At 44.3% G+C, this 21,749-nt stretch overlaps 2 protein-coding genes across 2 annotated transcripts; both read left to right on the plus strand.

Moving 5' to 3' along the window:
- The first annotated feature begins 843 nt into the window (after nt 1-843).
- LOC120689661 (putative glycine-rich cell wall structural protein 1) lies at nt 844-1,970 on the plus strand. The gene has a single exon (XM_039972024.1). It carries the CDS (start codon nt 1,215-1,217, stop codon nt 1,800-1,802), a length of 588 nt encoding a protein of 195 aa, XP_039827958.1. The 5' UTR covers nt 844-1,214; the 3' UTR covers nt 1,803-1,970.
- Nucleotides 1,971-12,289: 10,319 nt separating this feature from the next.
- LOC120689663 (glycine-rich cell wall structural protein 2-like) lies at nt 12,290-13,373 on the plus strand. Its single transcript, XM_039972025.1, has one exon. It carries the CDS (start codon nt 12,336-12,338, stop codon nt 13,101-13,103), a length of 768 nt encoding a protein of 255 aa, XP_039827959.1. The 5' UTR covers nt 12,290-12,335; the 3' UTR covers nt 13,104-13,373.
- Nucleotides 13,374-21,749: the final 8,376 nt, after the last annotated feature.

A 21,749-nucleotide genomic window follows, 5' to 3' on the forward strand; every position in this document is an offset into this window, starting at 1 on the left:
AAAACACACACTGAGGTCACAGAGAGCTGGCCACACCAGATCCAGCTGAAAAGAGGCTTTAAAGGAGTGAAATGACTAGAAAAATGCCTTTAATCTAACTCTAACCCTTGCATCCAAACACCACTTTAGTTAGAGTTAGTTGAGAGTTAGTCTAGAGCTAGAAACTAACTCTAACTTCTAACCAAGTTAGAGTATCCAAACAGGGCCTATGTAGCCGATCCAGTGTTCCTACCAGTGCACGTGTAAGTTTGATAATGCAGCATTGAGCAATGACCTACTCAAGTCTAAATGGGTAACAGGCTAAGTTGGTGCCCTGTATTTTAAGATGGAGGGAGCAATTAATTGCACGGCAGTCTTGGGGTGAGTGTCCAATTATCTTAAGTGTTTGATCGCAACTCTGCAACTAGCCAAATGATTAGTTAATCGAGTTAATGCAGAGAGTTTGACTTGAATAAATGGGGATCAGGTAACTAGCTATTAGCTAGGTCAGTCTTAATGCATAGTTTCATTGCACAGTTACCAGGAATATGAACTTAGTAACTAGAGGAGTGTCACGAAGATGAAACTCCTCTCTCATCCCATGAAAGTCTCATTCCTCTCTCCTCTTAATGACCCTGCCATGTCAGCGAATTTGCTGATGTATTATAAAAATTTAATGTCATAACTCTAATGAAACCGCCACTTAGACTGGCCTTAGAAATATATATTTAGATTGAAGAGTAGAATTGCTAATGAACTATATATTTCTAAAAGTTGTATCTCCACTTGATATGATGTTATATGTGATTACCTTCCTAGCTTATGTATACACTCGCTTTCGAGATATATAGAACCTGAAAGCAAATCAATGGTATATTTATCATATATGCCAGCATTCCACTTAAGTTGAAGGCACAAATATAATTGCAGAGGAAATGTTCATGCCTTATGATATGCATTTTATAGAGTGTTTAGTCAAAAGATATAGGCAACCCTTGAAATAAGGAGGGGCAGCTAACCTGGAAGAGGATTATATATATAGATAGACTAATTTATAATTACTAAAGTCATCACTTGTGATCCAGTCAACGAGTTTAGATCTGCATGTAATTAGAAACTCAGGAGTAGATCTTGGGTATTGAAGGTTGACTCCATCTACATCACCACCAGTGCTATATATAGCATGCAATCCTTGGTTCACCGTTCTACCGTTGTTAGGCTTCACCAAGCTCAAAATGGGTAGCAGTAAGCTTACAACACTTAGCCTATTTGTGCTCTTCAGTATTGGATTAGCCAATGCTGTTAGGGTGACCAGGTACTCTAGTTCTCAAGGAACTGGTGTAGGAGGGGGCAATGGAGGCGCGCTAGTCAATGGCGCTGGCTCAGGATCTGGAAGCGGCTCAGGATCCGGTCAGACTAGTGGTGGTGGATCCTATGCGAGTGCTGGCGGTGGTGGTGGCGGTGGCGGCTGGTCACAATATGGTGGTTCTGCCTTTGGTGGTGGATCCGGCACAGGATCTGGCTCTACTTTGTCTGAACAGGGGTCGTCTTATGGTTATGGTGGGACTACAAGTGCTGGGGGGAGTGGTGGCGGTGGCGGGGGTGGTCAAGCTTTAGGCAATGAGGGCTCTAGTGGATATGGTGCAGGTGGTGGCAATGGATCTGGCTCTAGCGAGGCAAGTAGAAGCTACTACAATCCATATGTACCAACATATGCCAATGCAAATGCTGCAGGTAATGGTGGTGGCACAGGAAATAGTCAAAATGGTGGGAGTGGTGGTGGTAATGGTAGTGGTTCTGGGTACGGTGATGCAGAGCCTTAGATTTTCTTATATGATCTTAAGTTGGAGCCCAAATATGTTATTTCACTTTAGTTCTAAGATTTTTTGTACTTTTAGTTTTCCCTTTTGATGAACGGTCAGACCAGACACGAACTAATAAAAGGATCCATTATTGATTGTTATATTCAACAAAGTATGAAGATTGAGTAATTCAGTGAGTGTTATTGTTCGTTCTCATATGCCAAAGGTGTCATCTGACCATATATTTTCTATAATGTTACTTCCATGATCTTTCTACTAACATTACTACAAAAAAAGACATTTTTAGGGGCGGGTAAAAATCTATTTTTAGGAACGGGTGCGATACCCGTCCCTAGTTTTCGCAGCTAAACATCGGTTTGTAGGGACCTGTAATATGCCCATGGGCTTATGCGCATTTGTAGGGGCGGGTGAGGCCATGACCCGCCCCTACAAATCATTTCTAGCACATGAATAAAATTAGAAAAAACTCAAAAACAACAAAATAAAAAAGAAAAAAATGTTCCTACGAACCGGCTACAATCACAAGTCCCTCTCCTATCGAGGTACAATTATTTTGACGAGATATGCACACTTCTGTAAATTGGGATTCGAATCGCCTACCTCAAGCCTCACGCATACCTTCCTTACCACCACACTGTATAGTCACTTAAGACTCAATAAGGTATGCTATTGTTTTATATTAATTCTAAAATTGATTTGTAGTGGCGGGTGACGCCATCACCCATCCTTAAAAATATTTTTCTATTTTATCCAAAAATTCATTTAAATCTCTACATATAGCAAACAAACAAAAAGTGAAACTTCTACATTATGGTTATCGTGAACTATAGAAATGAAAAAATACCAAGTATATTTCAGTATAAATGTTAAGATTGTAGAAATCTAAAAGTATGACTTGAGTTATATGAGATACAATATAGTTATAGCTATTAGAGAACTTATAACAATATTTTGAGCAATTAAATGACCTGAAATGAAAAAGTTGTCATCTATAAAGTTTTAGATCTCGTCATTCTCTATAATTTTTCTATAAAGTTTGACTTCATTCGAGATTATATGAAAAAGTTATGAATTATTTTAACGTAAGACCATTTGTAGGGGCGGAACATACCATCACCCGCCCAATGCATTTTTAGGGGCGGGAGACCCCATCACTGGCCCCGGAAAAATGGTGGCAGTTTTAGAGGCGGGTGATGGTATGGTCCCCCTCCCCAACAAATGCTCTTTTTAGAGGCGGGTGACTATAACAGAACCTCCCAAATTAAACTGATTTAAGTGGGCTAACTATCATCTCAATGGTTAATCAAGTTACCACGCACTAAAAAAGGTGTAATCTGGCAGCCTATTGGGTTAAGGATCGAAAATACTGGAAGTTTCGCACGAAAGCAAGCACAAATGATTACAAGCAACAGAAGTTTTCCAGATTTAAATCACTAAGCAGATCTTTAAAAAATAAGTTTAGGGAAAATTATCAAAGTTCAACTTGCAGTGAAATTGACATAGAAATTTAGTTTAAAAACAACGAGAGCTATGAAGATAGAAGGATGTCACATCGAGCCCACCGACGTGAATCCTAGTTAGCTTCAACCAGTAGGAGCTACCTGAAATTAGGGTAACAATGAACCCTCAGTATACTAATACTCCGCAAGACTTACCCGACTAGTGGTACATACTTAGTCAACTCCTAGACATGCAAAGCTTTTTGGCTCTAGAGTTATTTTGCTGAAAAGCTACAAATAGTAGATATTTACTTTTAGTATTTTAGCTCAAGTTTGTTGTACAAATACCAACTAGGTTTGCATAAATATCTAGGGCAAGCATGGTATATTATATTAATTTTCCAAGAATATATAATCCTCAGATTATCACATTTCCATTCTCATTCCACTTCTTTACTACAATGTGATACAGAGATCAAGGCTCTCATATCCGCGAGTCATGGCGAATCGATCCGATTTAACCTTGCAAAGTGGACCAAACTCACACGACACATGCAAGCCACATTGGACCACACATGTCAACTGTTCCCATCATTACCAGGACATTTGAACCACGCCTACCAAAACCCGGGTGAAGGGCCCCTCGCGGCAAACTCCCAGAGAAACCAAAGGCGATATACAATCCAACACCCGCCATCATACCACGCCTAGAGTAGCAAGTTGTGATTCAAAGTATCATTGTAAATTAGGTCTACAACTTACCGGTTTCGACTAACTCTTACTTCCGGCATGTTGTTAGTATTGTTGAATCCACGATCAACAATACCAACAACGGTACGGTCCTCAATCGACACAACTGGGGGCTCACTTTCCATCGATTTCATATCCATAATCAAAATTCATCTCCGCCTGGTCTCCATTTTTCTTTCCTCATTGATTCATTCTCCAGCAAGTTTTCCATAAGTAACAAGACCTATATCTCGTGAGTGATATGAATCACTCGACTTCTACCGAGTTCCTACTTAGCAAGGCATTCCTAACGACACCTGCATAGTAGTATAGACTCATAGGTACCTAGGGTGAGACATGCATACTAGAGTTTCATACAACTTCTAGAAACTTAAATGCAGAAGTACTTAAATAAGTATTGAATATTGAAATTAAGGGTTATGCTCCGGGGGCTTGCCTGGGATAACACTAAATCAGTGTTAGTACAAACAAGACCTTGGTCCCTTCCGACCCTGGGCCGTATCTTCAGTTGCTCTAGCTGGTCCTTCTCTCTTCAGGATACGCATCCACCAATGCTGTCTTTTGGTTTGGTTCCATCATTACGTGCTTCACGTCCGCGCATTGCACATCTAGCATACCTAAATGATATGCAATGATGCAAAAGAAGAAAACATTACATGATGCATTTAAAAGGCATACAAGGCAAGCATAAGGTCGCAATTGCATGGGTGCTGATGCGAGGTTTCAGATTTCAACTCCTTTTAGCCTGAAGTGTCTCCCATAAAGGAAGGCTACTATACTCACTTAGGTAGATCACACTCAACCCTAGAGCAAAAAGGAGTAACTCTGGACTTAGATTACTATCCAGCAAGCATAAGCAAGGTACACAAAACAAGCAACACTCTAACCTTAACAGGGTTAACATGATTTACACAGGAGTAACACAATTTGCTGCATATGACCATGTAGGAAAGAATTAATTAGTAATACTTTTAAAAGGAAAAACTATAGCTAGGGACTAAGCAAAAGTAAAACAAAACATGTAGCCATGATGTAGTAACAAATTGCCGGATTGACTTGATACAGATAAAGCATGCGACAAAATTTCTCCAACATTTATTGATAACATAGAGCATTTATTTTGGCTTTAACAAGACAAGCTGAACAATTAAAGATCTACAAACATGCCTGCAACTTATGGGCCTGGGAATTTTACAGTGAAGTACACATGCAAATATGGGGCTACTACACAAATTTCATAATTTTTGAGCTTCCAGAACTGCAGAGATTAAATAAACAAGCTTAAATAAGCATTACTCATGATTAAATCATTACATCACAGAACAATTAACCAAACAGCTGGTTTCATATTTTCTCCAGGTACTACATGTGAAAACAAAGCTAACCCCATTGGTTTTATATTTTTAGCATGCTCCTAAATTATTTATGCAATTAACAAGCTACAAAAGCATTTAACATGCATAATTAAAACTGCACAAAAAAAGTTATCAAACAACACACTTCATGGTTCAATCACATAGAGCATGAAAATACAAAGCTAACAAAACAAGTTTTACAAATTTTAGCATTTTCTACTATTTTCTATGAATTTTACAAGCTCAGCATACAAAACTGAAACTGGGGTTCAATTGAAAACCGGTGGCACCAGTTTCCAAAACCAGTGGCACCGGTTTCCAAAATCGGCTGGAACAGGGGACGACAGCCATGGCCATGGAGTGCGGCGGCGCTCTTGCCAGTGGCGAGGCAGGTCGGCGATGGGGTGGCCATGGGAGGGTTCAGCAGGGTCGGGCGGAGTGGGGGCGCTCCATGGCGCGGCGCAGAGGCGCGTGTGCGCGGCTCGCGGCGAGCAGCAGCATGCCGGCGGCGACATGGCTCGAGAACAGGCATGGAAATAATGAGAACACGCAAGAACGAGGAGAGCATCAGCTTTAGGAGGTACTCCGTAACTTACAGTCGATTTGAGCCGTTGGACGAAGAAAATGGTGGCCGGATGATGGAGTTCCATAGTGAGGAGTGGATTTATTGTTCACAGGCTGTTCCGGCAAGGGATTCCACCGGCTGGGTGGGGGATTCCTGGGAGGAGCTTGTGGGGCTACTGGTTGTGCGAAGAATCGAACTTTGGGGGCTTTGTGTGAGGAGTATTGGAGAAGGGGTGCGAGCTCAAGCTTGAGCTAGTTCTGCTCTGCTGGAGAAAGAAGGGTTCGTGGGATGATAGGGACGTGAGGTGGCTTCACAAGAGCGATAAGGACGCGGCGAGGCATGTAGCGAGGGTTGGCGGCAGCGTTGACGCCGAGGATGGCAGGCGCGACGCCGGCAGCGGCTCTGCTCTGCCCGAGCTCAGCTAATCTCGACAGGGATTAAAGAAGGGGAAATAACGCTAGGGTTTTGTGCACAGGATAAGGATGGCACGCCACATTCGACGTCCGCCTGCGATGGCCGACGCGTGGCGTCGCCGGTGGCACAGCATCGGCATGGGCGCGCATACCGCGAACAGGGGCGAAACCGGTGCTACTGGGTTTTGGATTCGGTTTTTGAGTGTCCAAAACTAAATTTTCCGCATAGGAACTTGAAATTTGGCCAAAACAAAAGTTGTAGAGGAAGAAAAGATCTACAACATTGGTATTGGACAAAAGTTGATTTGAATCTTGAATTTGGGTGAAAATAAGGATCAAAGCTCAGCCAAGGTTGAAATGAAACTAAGCATGTGACTAACGCTAATGACAAAGCTTATGACCATGATTAGTAATTAAAGCACAAGATTAACACCAGGGGTGTTACAGTAATGCCATCACCCGTCCCTATAAATGGGGTCATTCGTAGGGGTGGTGATGGCGTCACCTGCCCCTAGAAATGCATTTTCAGGGGTCGGTCAAATGCTGTAGTTATTCCTCTCCATTTGTAGCAACCACTACTACATAAATCTTTTCAAAGGCAGTTGAAAACTATTTACAAAGACGGGCAAACCAAACTGTCTCTAACAAATCGTCACTGTAAATAGAGCATTAATAGCGGCGGTTGCTTGCTCGCCTCTATTAATAGAATTCGAAAAACAAAAAAAATGCAAAAGCCCACCAAGCCCATCTATTGGGTAGAACCGAGCATTCCGAGTAGGGGCGCCGAGCAGAGCCCCCCTCCCACGCGCTTCCAGGGCATGGCGGTGCGAGCAGCACTGAGCGGAGCCCCCTCCCACACACGATCAGGGATGGACATGGGGAGAGAGGGATGGTAGGAGAGGGGGAGGGTCGGGAGAGAGCGGCGCGGTTGGGAGAGAGGGAGGGAGGGGAGTGAGGAAAAAACCCTACCTGCAGTATTTATATTTGGAGTTATCTATCGGGCCGAGTCAGGCTGGAGTGGGCTTGACTTTTTAATTCTTACAAATAAACATCTCTGAAAATAGAATTATTAACAGAGGTGGTCACCTTAATATTGACCGCCTCCGTTAATCAATTTTGCAGGGCGATTTCTCTAACCATCTCAGTTAATAAGAAATGACCGTCTTTGTTAATGATGGGCATTAACCGAGGCGGTTATTTTCTTTTTCCTCCTCAGAGGGGTTTTCAAAAGCCCTCTGTTAATCTTTTTTTATAGTAGTGAATGGGTTACATTTTGACCCGCCCTTGAAGAAAAAGCAGGGTATTGTTACAAATTATTTTTGTATTAGTGTAAAAATATTAATGAGATAACTAAATTGCTGCTTAACGCATCAATAAATAAACAAAAAATATTAAACAACCATGCCACTTTGGATAATGTTTCTTAGATAGATTAACTTTTATTCAATGCAAGTATCGATATATAGGTGTAACGTGTCAACGTGTGACGAACATGCATATGCCCTACAAGCATTAAGGGAGCTGATTAGCTGCAATCACGTCTGCACTTACAAAATATGAGTGTCGTTCTTTAGTTTGAGCCCGATGCTTAAAATTTGTAGACTAAACTTTTATGCACTTTACCACCCCTACCCGCACTTGATTTAAACAATATATGAACTCCAGCCAATAATAATATTTCAGGTAGATTAACTCAAAATTTTATTAGGTCATGTATGTATATGTGTACAGCTTGCTCCCCCGGCCCACCTCATCCAGGTTAGCATGATACATGTTTCAACATTTTCTAACAAGTAATTCAGCAGCTAACAACTAATTCAGCAGTAAGTGAATCCTGAGTCCTGACTCAACATTTTGGATAGACTGGTTCAACTTTTTACGGGGATCACACATGGATGTTTTAAAGTTTTATGAGCACATTTTTTTCGGGAGATGCATAGGACTGCTATGCTCAAAGGGCCCAGTGAGACTCTGATTATGGCCCATGCTAGCTAGTTGGGCTGACTCGCTTAATTCTCGGCCCTTGTTCTAGCGTGAGTTCTCTTTCTTGTTGGGTCACTGCCAGTGGCGCGGTCGTGTGGCCCGGGCAACGCAGCGAGCGAGTCAATACAGCGAGCTCTCCTCTGCTAGTCCTCTGGCATGGCAGCGACTCAGATCCCTCCCCGGGCCCCTGCTGGCGCGGCGCTCCTCAGCCTTTGCCTCCATCTCCGGCCGTGTCCGGCGAGCATTCCCGCGCCGTGTGGCATCGATCTTGTTGAACCAGAGTCAATACCGCGTCTCAGAAAAATATACAGGCACGCACGGCGAACGGAAACTGGGGCCGCCAGGCCGGACAACTGGATCCATGCCTGATTACGCATCACTCAATGCACATCGAGCCAAGTTATTATTATCATGGCGCTCGTCGATCATGCATGCATGGGTCACCTCGCCTGATCAAATGCACTCTCTCGCGAATCGATGTTCCATTACTCTAATTAACCCTAATACTAAGCCACAGCAACTTGCATCGACGAAGGAATCCCGTCGATCAAGATAGCTCTAGGATCTGTCGCTTGCTTCCTGTTCATGCTTATATTACTGTACGATTGATGATCTTCTGGGACCCTGTACGTCTGAGAATCGACTACGAAACCCTAGGTCAACTATATGCTGCTGGCCTGCTGCTGCTGTAACTTTAACTGCAGTGCTGAAAGGAAACGCCTACACACAGTGCCAACAGCAGCAGGCTCTGGCGCTCTGTTGCTTGCGTTGAATCCGAGGTCGCCGCAGGGTTCCAGCAGCACGAGCGTCGAGCCGTGGAAAAAGTCCAAGTCAACACTGTGCCCGCTTCACCGCTTAAACAAATGAACTCTACTAGCTATCACGACCAGCCAAGTAGTGAAGTTCTGGATCTTTACTGTGCCTGCAGATAAAATTGCATTCACCGACGATTCAGCTCATCGTCGTCCCAGCCAATATGCCACACATGCTCTTCACTGAAGTTATGGGTCGTCGCCGGTGTAGAACCTGCATGATGTGATTCTTTTTTTTCTCTCCCTTGGATCCAAAATGGTGACGAGTTGTAGTATGTAGTAGCGGATGCAACATTACTTATGATTAATGTGTAACTTAAAGCAAACGATTGATGTCCAAAGGTTTCAGGGTCCTCCTGTCCTTTTACTTGCAAAGTCCGCGTGTTTCTGAGCTCTGAACTCTGAAGTCGCACTACGGAAACGGGTCTTTGCCGTGTGTCTAGTCCCACGGCAAAGGCCAAAATACCCACGGCAAACCCTTTGCCGTGTGTTGCACACGGCAAAAAACACACGGCAAATAGGACTTTTGCCGTGTGCCATTTATCGGGCACATGGCAAAGAGTTTGCCGAGTGTCAAAAGAACACACGGCATAAATATTTTCAGAAAACTGATTTTAAAAATAGAAAAAAAATTAATTCGAAGAGGACCCCACCGGTCAGCCACAGCCCATTCCACCAAAGTCTAAAAATAGAAAATAAAAAAATTTAATTCGAAGAGGACCCCACCGGTCAGCCACAGCCCATTCCACCAAAGTCACAACTCGCAACTAAGGATGGATCTAGACATCCGAATTCTTAGAACAAATTTGATATTTTAAAATAGATATGCTTAAAATTTTATGCTAATCTTTTTTTATATTATCAAGCATATTATTACACATAAGAATAAAATTTTGTATAGATTTTTTTATGTATTATTTGCTCCCTACAATTAAAAAGGTGAAAAAAGATTCGAATCCGTATCCGATCCGTATTCGAATTTTTATATCTATTATTTGAGAATATATATGATAAATTTGAGGTTTAGTTTTTATGAATCTTTACAAGATCAATGTTAAATACAAGGCTATAAATTTACATAGTAAATTCTATATCTTATTTGTCCATAATCGAAGAAAAATGACCAAAAATCTGACATTCGAATAAACATCCGAATCCATCCTTACTCGCAACCAATTTTCGTGCACAACGTGGTCGACGGGTTTCGAACCCGCGACCTCCCCCTTACATCTAACCTTCTCTACCACTACACCACACACTCAGTTGTGTCCATACTTTATTTTCTTTCCCCATATACTATACTAAACCGAGTCTAAATTGCTTGTTTGAGACCCTAAACGAATTCAAATTAAAAAGTTGTCAACTACAAAGTTTCATAACTTTTCGTGATCTACAACTTTTGTTTTGGAAGTTTCTTCATCCGAGATTGTTTACAAAATTTGAAGTTCACTTTACCGTGTGCCAGATCTGGGGCACACGGCAAAGTTTTTTTTTATTTTTTTGTTTCCTTCTATTTTTGTTCTTTTTGTTGCCTTCTTATTTTATTCTTCCAAATTGATTACCATGCACTTTGAATATACTTATCAAATTCACTCAACTATATATATTTAATTCTTCTACTCATATTATTGCATTATCTTATGCAGTTATAGATCAAAATTCAATTTATATAAATTCTATAATTGGACTTGATACATTAAAATTATCAAGTGGTTCTAAAAAATTACCAAAATTTTACACGAAACAATATATATTGTCTATTGGCTATAGAAAAATTTTTTAAGTCAAACCCAAATTTGATCGTCACTTCCACTCCAAACCTAACCGCATCCTTCTCAACTCTCTGATTCTTCTTCGCAGATGTTTCCAATTGTAAGCATCATATGTGATAAAATTGCGAAACCCACTCAAATTTTTACCACAGCCTCCACATATGATATCATGAGATATTGACAAATCTCATAATTTTCAGACTTCAATTGATTTTTTTTAGAATTTTAAAATCATTCAATCACAATTTGTGATCGTATTTTCTGGACAAGATGTTTGCAATTTCTCTTCATTTGATAGGTAAGGCCTCAAACTATGTTAAATAACATGAATATCATTTTTAATTATTTTATTCTATTATTTGAATCACTTACAGTTCAAATTTGACTTGATTCAAAAAATTGCTTGAAATGTAATTAATTAGTTAAATATAACAAATAAATACAAAAATATATCAAATTTTAACATGGAGTACCACATGTTGTATGTGAAGTGTAGAAAAAGTTTCGATGTGAGAAGACAAATTTTTTTTATTACTTTGTCGTGTGCCAAAATAAAACACACGTCAAAGTTTAGCTTTGCCGTGTGTCACAAAAAAGCACATGGCAAAGTATTCTTTGCCGTGTGCCAAAAAAAAGCACACGACAAAGAATGACTTTGCCGTGTGCTTTGATTTTGCCGTGTGTTTTCTTGAGCACACTCGGCAAAATTTATGTTTGCCGTGTGCCCGCGAATTTGCACTCGGCAAACCTTGGCGCACACGGCAAAAACGAGGTTTCCGGTAGTGTCGAACAAAGATCGATGGCGTATGGTTTCATCAAGGTGAAAAAAAATATGACTATGTCGATGGGAATCTCTAGCTCTTATGCCAGTTTTAGTGGGAGTGTCATAGTAGTGTCATGGGCATTAAATTTGCTGATGGTAAAGTTTTTATGAAGAGAGAGGATGGAGAGTGTTATGGAATGTGAGAGGAGTGTCATCACCATGACACTCCTCTGGCACGATTATCTAATTTCTGATCTTGGTAACTGTGTCGACGACACTCCCACGGAGACTGGTCTTACTAGACTCTGAATTTTGACAGAAACCGAAGCAACTGCTAGCAAATTAAGTCCAGAGACTTCTACAGTGCTGCGGTATCAATTAATTGCCGCCAGAACTAAATTAACATTTCAAGAGATGGCATCATGAGAAAAAGATGCTAATGGTCTCTTGATCGATGTGCGGTCAACAGTGCCGCCCAGATTAGAGAACTTCCTGATCGAATCTCACTCACAGGGACATGGCCTGAATGCCTGATGGCCACACCCCTCTCCGATCTCCCGACCCAACGCGGAAACCCTGAAAGATCGCGTCCATGCACGGCCCCCACCGTTATAAATACCCATGCAACCCCCGAGGCTCAGCATCCACCTCGGCTCACCCACTCCACCGAGCTCACTGGCAATGGCGACCAGCACCAAGCTCGTGGCTCTTGGCTTCGCCGTCCTCCTGAGCATCGGGTTCTCCAATGCCGCGAGGGTGGTTAAGTTCGGCAGCTACGCCTCTGCTGGCGGCGGCGGTGGCGGTGGGGGAGGCGGTGTCGGGTCGACCGGCGGTGGATGGGGCGGTGGCTCTGGCGGTGGCGGTGGTTACGGTGCCGGTCAGACTAGCGGCAGCTGGTGGGATCGTTTCGCCTCAAGCGTAGCTGGCGGTGGTGGTGGAGGACAGGGCGGCGGCGGCGGCACCAACGGTGGAGCCGGCTCCGGCGGCGGTTCCGGCTATGGTTCCGGCAGCAGTTCGACTGCAGCGGCAGGCCCTAGCAGCGGTAACTACGCCAACGCTAATGGCAACGGCGGCGGCGGCGGCAAGGGCGGTGGTGCGGACGGCGGCTACGGTTCTGGCGGCGGCGGTGGCGCTGGCAAGGGCGAGGGCGAGAGCGGCGTTGCGTTGGCACCAACTGGTGTCTACAACGGTGGCGTTGCCGATGCTACCGGTGGCGGTTCTGGCCAAGGTGGTGGCAACGGCGGTGGCGTAGCCGGAGCTCCAAGCTATGGAACCGGAGGTGGTATTGGTGGAGGCAGGGGAGAGGCCGGCAGTGACGGCTCCTTGGGCTCAGGTTTCGCTCAGGGCATTGGTGCCGGCACCGGCGGCGGTGGCGGCGGCGGTTCCCAGGGCGGATCTGGCGGTGGCGGTGGCGTCGGTTCCGGATCCGGCAGCGCAGGAATCCACTGAGATTTCCCTAGCTAGTTTCTCGGAGCAAACTGCTGAAGATGGAGCCCAGCATTAGTGTCAGTCCATTTTGGTATCCTTCGTGCAATTGAGTTTTCTCTTAGAGTTGGTGGGGTTTTTTTTTCCATGTTTGTTTCAGGCATTAGTCAGGAATAATGGGCTTCTTGATTATAGTTCGAGTAGGTAGTCCAGCATGCAACTGAGATGTAATGGCTATCTACTACTACTTACTATATATGCATGGTCATCTTTTGTTGTTCCCTTCGTTATAAACCTTTTCTCATCGATTATCAATGGATGTTACTATACACTTTTTTTGGTTTTTTTTCAAACCAAAATCTACTGGAGCTCTGGTCTCTGCTTGCAGTCTTTTCTCTGCCCTGTTGAGTGACTATTTGTTGTAGCCACTACCGGAATCGAGTAGTATGCCGAGTGTGGCACACGACAAAGCCAATATTGCACACGGCAAAAGGTTTGCCGTGTGCAACACTCGCAACGCGCACACGGCATACGTCGGCCGGTAAAGTGCTCATGGCACACGGCAAAACTTTCGACACACGGCAAAATAAATGAATAGTAAATAAAAAAAGAAATCGGGCCCGACCACTGCCCCACCGCTGGCCGCACCCCCGCTGCTGCTGCCCTGCCGGCCGCCGCACGCCGCCATCACCGCTACCACTGCAAGCCGCCGCCGTCCCCCAGGTCGTCACCGTCCCCCAGTGCACGCTGGATCCGGGGAAGGAGTGGGAGGGTCCGCGCGCCGGATCCGGAGAAGGAGAGGGCGGGGGCCGCCGCGCCGCACCGGAGGAGGAGGAGCAGGGGCCGCCACGCCGGAGGAGGAGGAGGAGCAGCAAGGGCCGCCGCACCGCGTCGGGAGGGGAGGAGCAGGGGCCGCCGCGCCGCGCCGGAGGAGGAGGAGCAAGGGCCGCCGCGCCGCGCCGGGAGGGGGAGGAGCAGGGGCCGCCGCGCCGCGCCAGGAGCGGGAGGAGAGGGGCCGGAGCTCGTGCCGTGCGGGCGGTCCCGGTATGCCGCCGCTGCTCCTCACTCCCGGTGAGGAGCGAGCGGAGGGGGGAGGGGAGGGGAGGCATGGGAGGGCGTCGGCGGATCTGAAGGAGGAGGGTGCGGCATGGAGGGGGGAGGGAGGGAGGTGGCATGTCTGAGTGTGTCTGAGACAGAAGGGTGGGGGTTAAGTGTGGGAAGGTGGGGGTGGGGGTTGTTTGGCGTGTGCCTCAGATCTGGGCACACGGCGAATATTTTACCGTGTGTTTCTGGTCTGACACACGGCAAAAGTTAAGTTTGCCGTGTGTTCGAAAATTTGCACACGGCAAAAGTCTGGACACACGGCAAACGGTTTCCCGTAGCATTTGTACAGTGACTGCAATCCGATAATTGGGGAGTTAATTCCCTCAATGCCATCAAAATTTAAGCCAATCCCTTGAATGCCATCAAAATTTAGGCCATCCCTTCATTGCCACTGAAATTTCACTCCAATCCCCTCAGTGCCATTCCGTGAGTGTGCTGTTAGATTGACTGTTAAATAACGGAAAAAAGACGTTAGTACCCCTATAAGGCATGGATGAAATATTTGTAGCGCCATCCCTTCTATGCCATTGCAGAGAATTAGAAATGTATGTACATATCCTCATTGATGATAATTTTTTGACAGAAAACATCATATACAGTAATACATATATAAGTAACCAGTCAAAGCAACCATTAGTACACATATAACCATTAGTGATGTCCATAAAAGCAGCCATACAGGTAGACATTGATGTCCATACATGCATATTCCCATCAGCCATGGCTGTCCATAGGAACAGTCATACATGAAAAGTGCTAATATCTCTCACAATACCTAGCAAATGAACAAAGAAGTAGCAGCAACCAGTAGCTGACATCTTAGCAAAAGAATAGGAAATTGGTTCACAAAGACCAAGCAAAATAGGGTGCCACAAAATAAGCTGCATCAACTAGCAATTGAGATATGGAAGTGGAAGCTTTCTTTTGCTTCTAGTTTGTGAGGCAGGGCTGTCCTTGCGGGGGGTGGTCTTGCTTCTAGTACCCATTGCCGGACTATCATGTGGCACTGAAACTTCCTTCTTCTTCTTCTTTTTCCCTGTTGCCTTTGCCTTCCCTTTAGCTGCCTTCTTTGTTGTAGGCTTGGAGATGGCAGGAGGTGTTGTGGTCTCACATGCAGGTAGCGTCGGGTACTCCATGGAAAGTGGTTCAGGTTGGTTGGAACCACTTCCAGACCTGTACATGAGTTATGTACATGAGGAAAAATAGCAAGCATGATGTAACAAAATGATACGTAAATATGATATGTACCTGACTGAGTTTCCAGATCCTAAGCTAACCGAGGCACTCCAGCTATAATACATATATTGAATTAGAATTGAATGAAAAAATATTGGAAAAAATGTGAATATAGGTGTGCAGATCATACCTAGGAGGAAAATGCATTGTTTTAATTGCCGAACCCACAGGTACAATGCTGCTCTCACAAGATGGTGCAACATTTTTCTTTCTTTTCTTTGGTGGACCCCCATTATGCATGAACAACAAAGAGTTAATTGGGGAGAAATGCAACAAAATTGATATGTGACCAAATATAGAAAAGGAATAAAATGCTCACTTTTCAGCCAGCATTGATGCTATGTCATCAGGGTCATCGTCCTTACACTTATACCAGCGATGGTCATATTTTTTGCAAACTATGCACTGATGTGACCCTTTCTTTTTTGCTGTGCTGCCCTCTGTGCATCCTTTGAACCTTTGGTTTTGTCTTCTACCCGCTGTAGGTTTTAGGAGTGGTGGATGCATGAAAAAAATATGGTCAAATTGTGCCCATTGTGACTTATCAGGCAAGGCAGGGATTAGAGCCTCATATGCAGCCTTGAATTTGTCAACTGAGTAGAACATATCAACATATTTTTCCAAAGGTTCCCCGAGATATGTGATAAATGCAATGGCATATTTGCAGGGAATGCCTGAGACTTGCCATTTTCTGCAACAACAAGTTCTTTCTTCTAGGTTGATAACCCATTTGTACCCATTACTACCCTTCACAGAAACCTCATCAAGAATATTCCCGCTTCGCTGCACATCCATATCCAAATTCCTACTTCTCTCCCTCAGATCCTTGATGATGTGTGGCAAGATTACACCTCCCATCTTTTCTGATATATCCCTTCTAATATCCCATTTTCCATAATAAGCTGCCTGATCAAGTCCATTAAGTCATCCAAATTCAAACCCTTGTATTTCTTTACCCAATTGTTGAAGCACTCAGCCAAATTGTTTGTGACATAGTCAACTTTGCAATGGGTCCAGAATTGGCTTCTTGTCCATATCTTACTATGATTTTTCCTTATATAATCCATTGCTTCTGGATTAACCTCATCCATTGCACTCCAATTTTTCTCAAAGATATATGGGCTCCATGAGTATGCTGCTGCCCAGAGGTGATCTTCAAATATCTTCCCACTGTACCTTTTCTTAAAGTTCATTACTAAGTGTAGCATGCATTCTCTATGTTCTGCTGATGGGAACACTTCCTTTACACCTGCCATAACTGCTTGTCCAGCATCTGTGCATATAGCCAAGCCAAGTGGTGATCCAATGGCATCTCTAAGCCTTTGCATAAACCAGATCCAGTTTTCATTGTTTTCTAGTCAAAAACTCCAACATCAACTGGATACATCCAATTATGTCCATCTACAGCTACTGCACATGCTAGCTGCCCTCTAAACCTTCCTGTAAAAAATGTGCTATCTATTGCCAAATATGGTCTACATCCTCTCAGAAAACCCTCTATGCATGGTTTCATAGCAAAAAACAGCCAATTAAATCTGATTTCCCCATTGATTGAATGATGATCAATTACTACAAAGCTACCAGGAGAGCGCCTTTCTATCCCTGCCTTGAATCTACACAAGTTATTGAAGCTACTATCCCAACTACCAAATAATTCTGTGTGAGCCAATTCTTTACCTGCATACACTCTTTTGTAAGGTACCTCTACCTTGTGCTTGTCCTTTATCCTCCTCTGTAATTCTATTGCTCTCAAACTTGAATCCTCCATCAACCAATCCTTCACTTGTTCACACACCCAGAATTTTGTTGCATTCTTCACAACCTGGCTTCTTCTTGCACTAGAACAAGTATGTGATCATGGGTTCCTTGTCACCTATTATGATATAAGCAATATTATCAATTAACAGCACAAAAAACTGCAAGAGACAAATTCTGCAAGACAAAAAAAACTGCAATAATAATTATAGTTACCTTGAGTGATTTGTCCTCTGTTGTGCGCGCATGTAACCTCCACCTACATCCTTCTTCCACCTTCTTTGAACAATAAGCCCTCACTCTTCCTGGATCACTTTTTTCAGTGAGATACTCAAATTCATGTTTGATGGCATGCTGATTAAGTGCCAACTTAAATTGCTTCGTGTTGGGATATTCGCTGCCTACACTCATTGGAGGGTCATTTCGGTCATAATCTACAACTGGCCTGGGTGGCAAAGGATCTTTTCCAATTAAGCCATCCTCTTCCTCGTACTCCACATCAGATTCGGAATCAGACTCGGAGTCGCTTTCCTCACCCACATGTGTTTTACGAGCAGGTAAATAGAAGGCTTCATCATCGACACCCACATGTTCATTTTCTGGACGAGGGTTTGCTAGACACTCAACATCATCATCATTAGGTTGTTGGCTTTGTATGTTGGCTATATATTGGCTCAATGGATTGGCTTGCTGCAGCTAAAGATGGACAAGGCATAGATGGGGTACATGGGATATCAAGCATATCTGAATTTTCTAGAGTGTAGCACTCAGGAACAGGCACATCATCTGTGGGATTAGTGTATGTAATGGTCATGCGAACTACCTTTCTATCAACATGTTTGCGAAACATCTCAAGGAGTTCTTGATCAGTTGTTATTTCAGGAGAGCATTTTTTGACACCATCATAGTAAAAAACATGCACAACTTCCTAGTATCCATGAGGGTACTGATCCACAATTTGTCTAATGAGGTCCTTGAAATTGCATAGATCATAATCCACAACCTTGCTGAAGGTAAAGTATGAAAAATCCTTCCTACGCTTTTTAGGATTGCAACTGAGTCTGATTTCCAACAGGTAGCTCGACTTAGAGTCCATCCTGTTAATGAATGGCCCATCAAAACTAAGTGTTTCTAGTTGCAGTGCAAACAAAATGCAGCACGAAATAAGAAGATGAACATCTCACCCTGTAGGAAGCCAAGAGTGTCTTGGAGCCTCCATCGGGTGCTAACACCCCTCCCTGGTTCCTGCGCACGGTGCTGGCGTGTAGATCGGGGGGCTAGCGGTGCTTCTCCCGTGGTTCTGCGCGCGGTGTCGCGTTTCCTGGCGCCGCTCACTGAGGGGCCTGCTCCAGGCCCGTGGTCCTGCGCGGTTCCTGGCATCGCCTCGCTGGGGGCCTGCTCCAGGCGGTGCCTCGCTTGGGGGCTCCTGGCGGCGGCAGGCTGGGGGGAGGGGGCTGCTCGTCTGCGGCGCCCCTCCCGCTGCTCCTCCTGTAGGCGGGGGCACAGGCCTCGCAGCCTCCGCGGGGGCCTCGTGCGGCGCCCCTCCCGACGGGCGCAGGGGGCTCGTGAGTTGCCCCTCCTGGCGGCGCGTGGGGGGGGGTAGGGGGGTGCTGTGCGGCGGTCTGGGAGGGGAGGTGGGGTTGGGAGTTAGGGATAGGGTTCGTGGGGGTAGAATCGGAACACAAAAATTGTATAGATCGAAGTTTAATATTTGTGAATAGTTTTTTCATGATTACTGTTTGGAATCTAACGGAAATGGCACTGAGGGGATTGAAGTAAAATTTCAATGGCAATGGAGGGATGACCTAAAATTTGATGGCATTCAAGGGATTGACTTAAATTTTGATGGCATTGAGGGTATTAACTCATAATTGGGGGACTTCTTCAGTTATTCTGAGCAAGCGTTGGGTTCAGCTGGGTAGCTGAAAGAGACCTAACACTGAAACAGCAGTATAGACAGCTGCAGTGTTAATATGTGCTGGGTTAGGGTGGTTGAAAGAGATCTAACACTGAAATAGTATAGAGCATTTTCCACAATGTGTTAGGGCATCTCTAAGAGACTAGGTAAATTTGGTTGGCTAGGTAAAAAAATAAAAAAAAGAGAGGAGAAATAATCCAACAACCTCTCTATACTGATCCGCTCGCTATTCACATCGGCATCCCACAACCCTCGCTTGGCAAAAGAACCAAGCCTACTCCGCTCCATATCGTTGCCTCCGCCCCCTCCTGCCCTTCGGTTCCCGCGCTGGCGCCACCCTCGACCCCTCGCGCCGCCGCTCTGGCGCCCTGCCATAGCCACTGCAGCGCCCAACCGCCGCCGTTGCGCCCTGCCGGCAGTAGCGAAAGGCGGCCGGTGCATCAGCGAGGAGAGCGGCCTCTACAAGCGGCTGCCAGCAGCGGGGTCCGCACGTGCCCGCACCCGCAGTGGCTGGGCAAGATGCAGCAGTGGCTGGCGGTGCCGTGCCCGCTCGCAGATGGAGCAAAGCAGAGACCTACCATGGATGGGGAGTAGTGAGCACAAAGAGAAGAAGGAAAGTAGATGATGCTGTGGGGTCCACGCTGCAGTGAGTTGGAGACAGAAGATGAAAGAGAAAATTTAGCTAATCTGTTGGACAAAGAAAAGATATATAGAGAGAGAATCCTAGCTAAATGATTAGCTAAATAGAAATTTAGCTAGTCTGATTTAAAGACTCTTTGAAGGATGCTCTTAATATATGCTAAAGTTTAACATCATCCATGTATACGAATGCATAAGTTTGAGTTTCAGTTTTTTCTTTCTGAAAAACGATAGCTTTCGGTAGCCTAAAGCTCTCTGGCCCATTTGGTTTGTGCTATGCTAGTGAATAGTGATATTTTGACCGCTAATTACGGTGTCAAACAAAGTCAGTTTACAAAACCAATTTTAGAACCTCTGCGCTAGTGACCTTGAAGAATCTAATGAGGCCTTTGACCGCGTGATTAGAGGATGGTTACTGTAGTAGTAACTGTAGCAAATCATCGATTAATTACTGTCATTAGATTTGTCGCGGAAAGTTACACCCATCCCTGAAAAGATTTTGCAAATAGACTTCATTTATTACACTATGCATGTGAGATTCTTTTGTAGAATGGAGTGGAATGAGAGGAAACAAACAAGGCCTTAATTTCCTTCTTTAATAATGGGAAAAAGTTCCGGCTTCAAACCCTGCCAGATCCATGTATACGAATGTGTAAATTTGCGTTTCAGTTTTTCCTTTTTGAAAAACGATAGCTTATGGTAGCCTAAAGCTCTCTTAGTTTCCTATTTTTAATAATGGAAAAAATTCCTGACTTCAAACCCCTGCAGAGAGAGGTAGGCATTAGTGCACAGTTATTACAAACACACTCAAAGTTTAAATCACACTATATTTAAAATTAAAAATAAATACGTAAAATGAAGGACCATTCATAAGATGCAAAGAACTGTATAGCTAAAGACTCTAGAAGTTGGCATGCTTTGCTAGTGGCACTACCGGAAAGTTCGTTTGGCCGTGTGCCACAAACTTTGCCGTGGGCGAAACCTCGGGCACACGGCATGTGCCAGAAGAAAAGGCTCACGGCAAAGATCTAGCACACGGCCTACCCATGTTTTGTCGTGTGCCTCTAGAACCAGCACACGGCAAACGCCTGGCACACAGCAAAATGGCCATCTTTGCCGTGTTCCTAACGTTAGACACACGGCAAATGTGGCTTCCAGTGCCGCCGTCTCCTGCTTGGAACTCTTCCAGCTAACAGCACCACCATTTATTGTGAACACGTAACCTGATTGGGACTTTGAATCATCTTTGTCAGTTTGGAAGCTAGCGTCGGTGTAACCTGTTACAACGAGCTCTTCCTCACCTCCATAGACCAAAAACACATTCTTGGTTCTTCTTAAGTACTTATGAATGTTCTTCACAGCTGTCCAGTGACTCTCACCCGGATCAGACTGGTATCTGCTTGTAATGCTTAGAGCATAAGAAATATCTGGACGGGTACTTATCATTGCATACATAATAGATCCAATTGCCGAAGCATATGGAATTTTGCTCATGCGATCCCACTCATCAGTTGTCGTAGGACACTGACTCTTGCTAAGATGTATGCCATGTGACATAGGCAAGAACCCTTTCTTCGCCTCTTCCATGTTGAACCGTTTCAACACTTTGTCAATATAAGTACACTGGCTTAATCCTATAAGCCTCCTTGATCTATCTCTATAGATCTTGATGCCCAGTATGTATGCTGCTTCTCCTAAATCCTTCATCGAAAAACTATTTTTCAATGAAGTCTTTACGGACTCAAGCATAGGAATATTATTTCCAATCAGTAGTATGTCATCTACATACAAGATTAGAAATGCAACATAGCTCCCACAAGCTTCTTCTTCGTTTTTAATGAAGCCAAACCCTTTGACTACTTCATCAAAACGAATATTCCAACTCCGAGATGCTTGCTTTAATCCATAAATAGATTTTTGAAGCTTGCATATCTTCCCAGCATTGGTCGGATCGATAAAACCCTCGGGCTGCATCATATACACGTCATCGGTCAAATTTCCATTAAGGAAAGCTGTTT

This window comes from Panicum virgatum, chromosome 9N (assembly GCF_016808335.1).
Source record: "Panicum virgatum strain AP13 chromosome 9N, P.virgatum_v5, whole genome shotgun sequence".
NCBI lineage: Eukaryota > Viridiplantae > Streptophyta > Magnoliopsida > Poales > Poaceae > Panicum > Panicum virgatum.

Bases quoted from the DNA above. Each gene is read 5' to 3' on its own strand.
- LOC120689663 (XM_039972025.1), top strand. From the start codon at position 12,336: ATGGCGACCAGCACCAAGCTCGTGGCTCTTGGCTTCGCCGTCCTCCTG.
- LOC120689661 (XM_039972024.1), top strand. From the start codon at position 1,215: ATGGGTAGCAGTAAGCTTACAACACTTAGCCTATTTGTGCTCTTCAGT.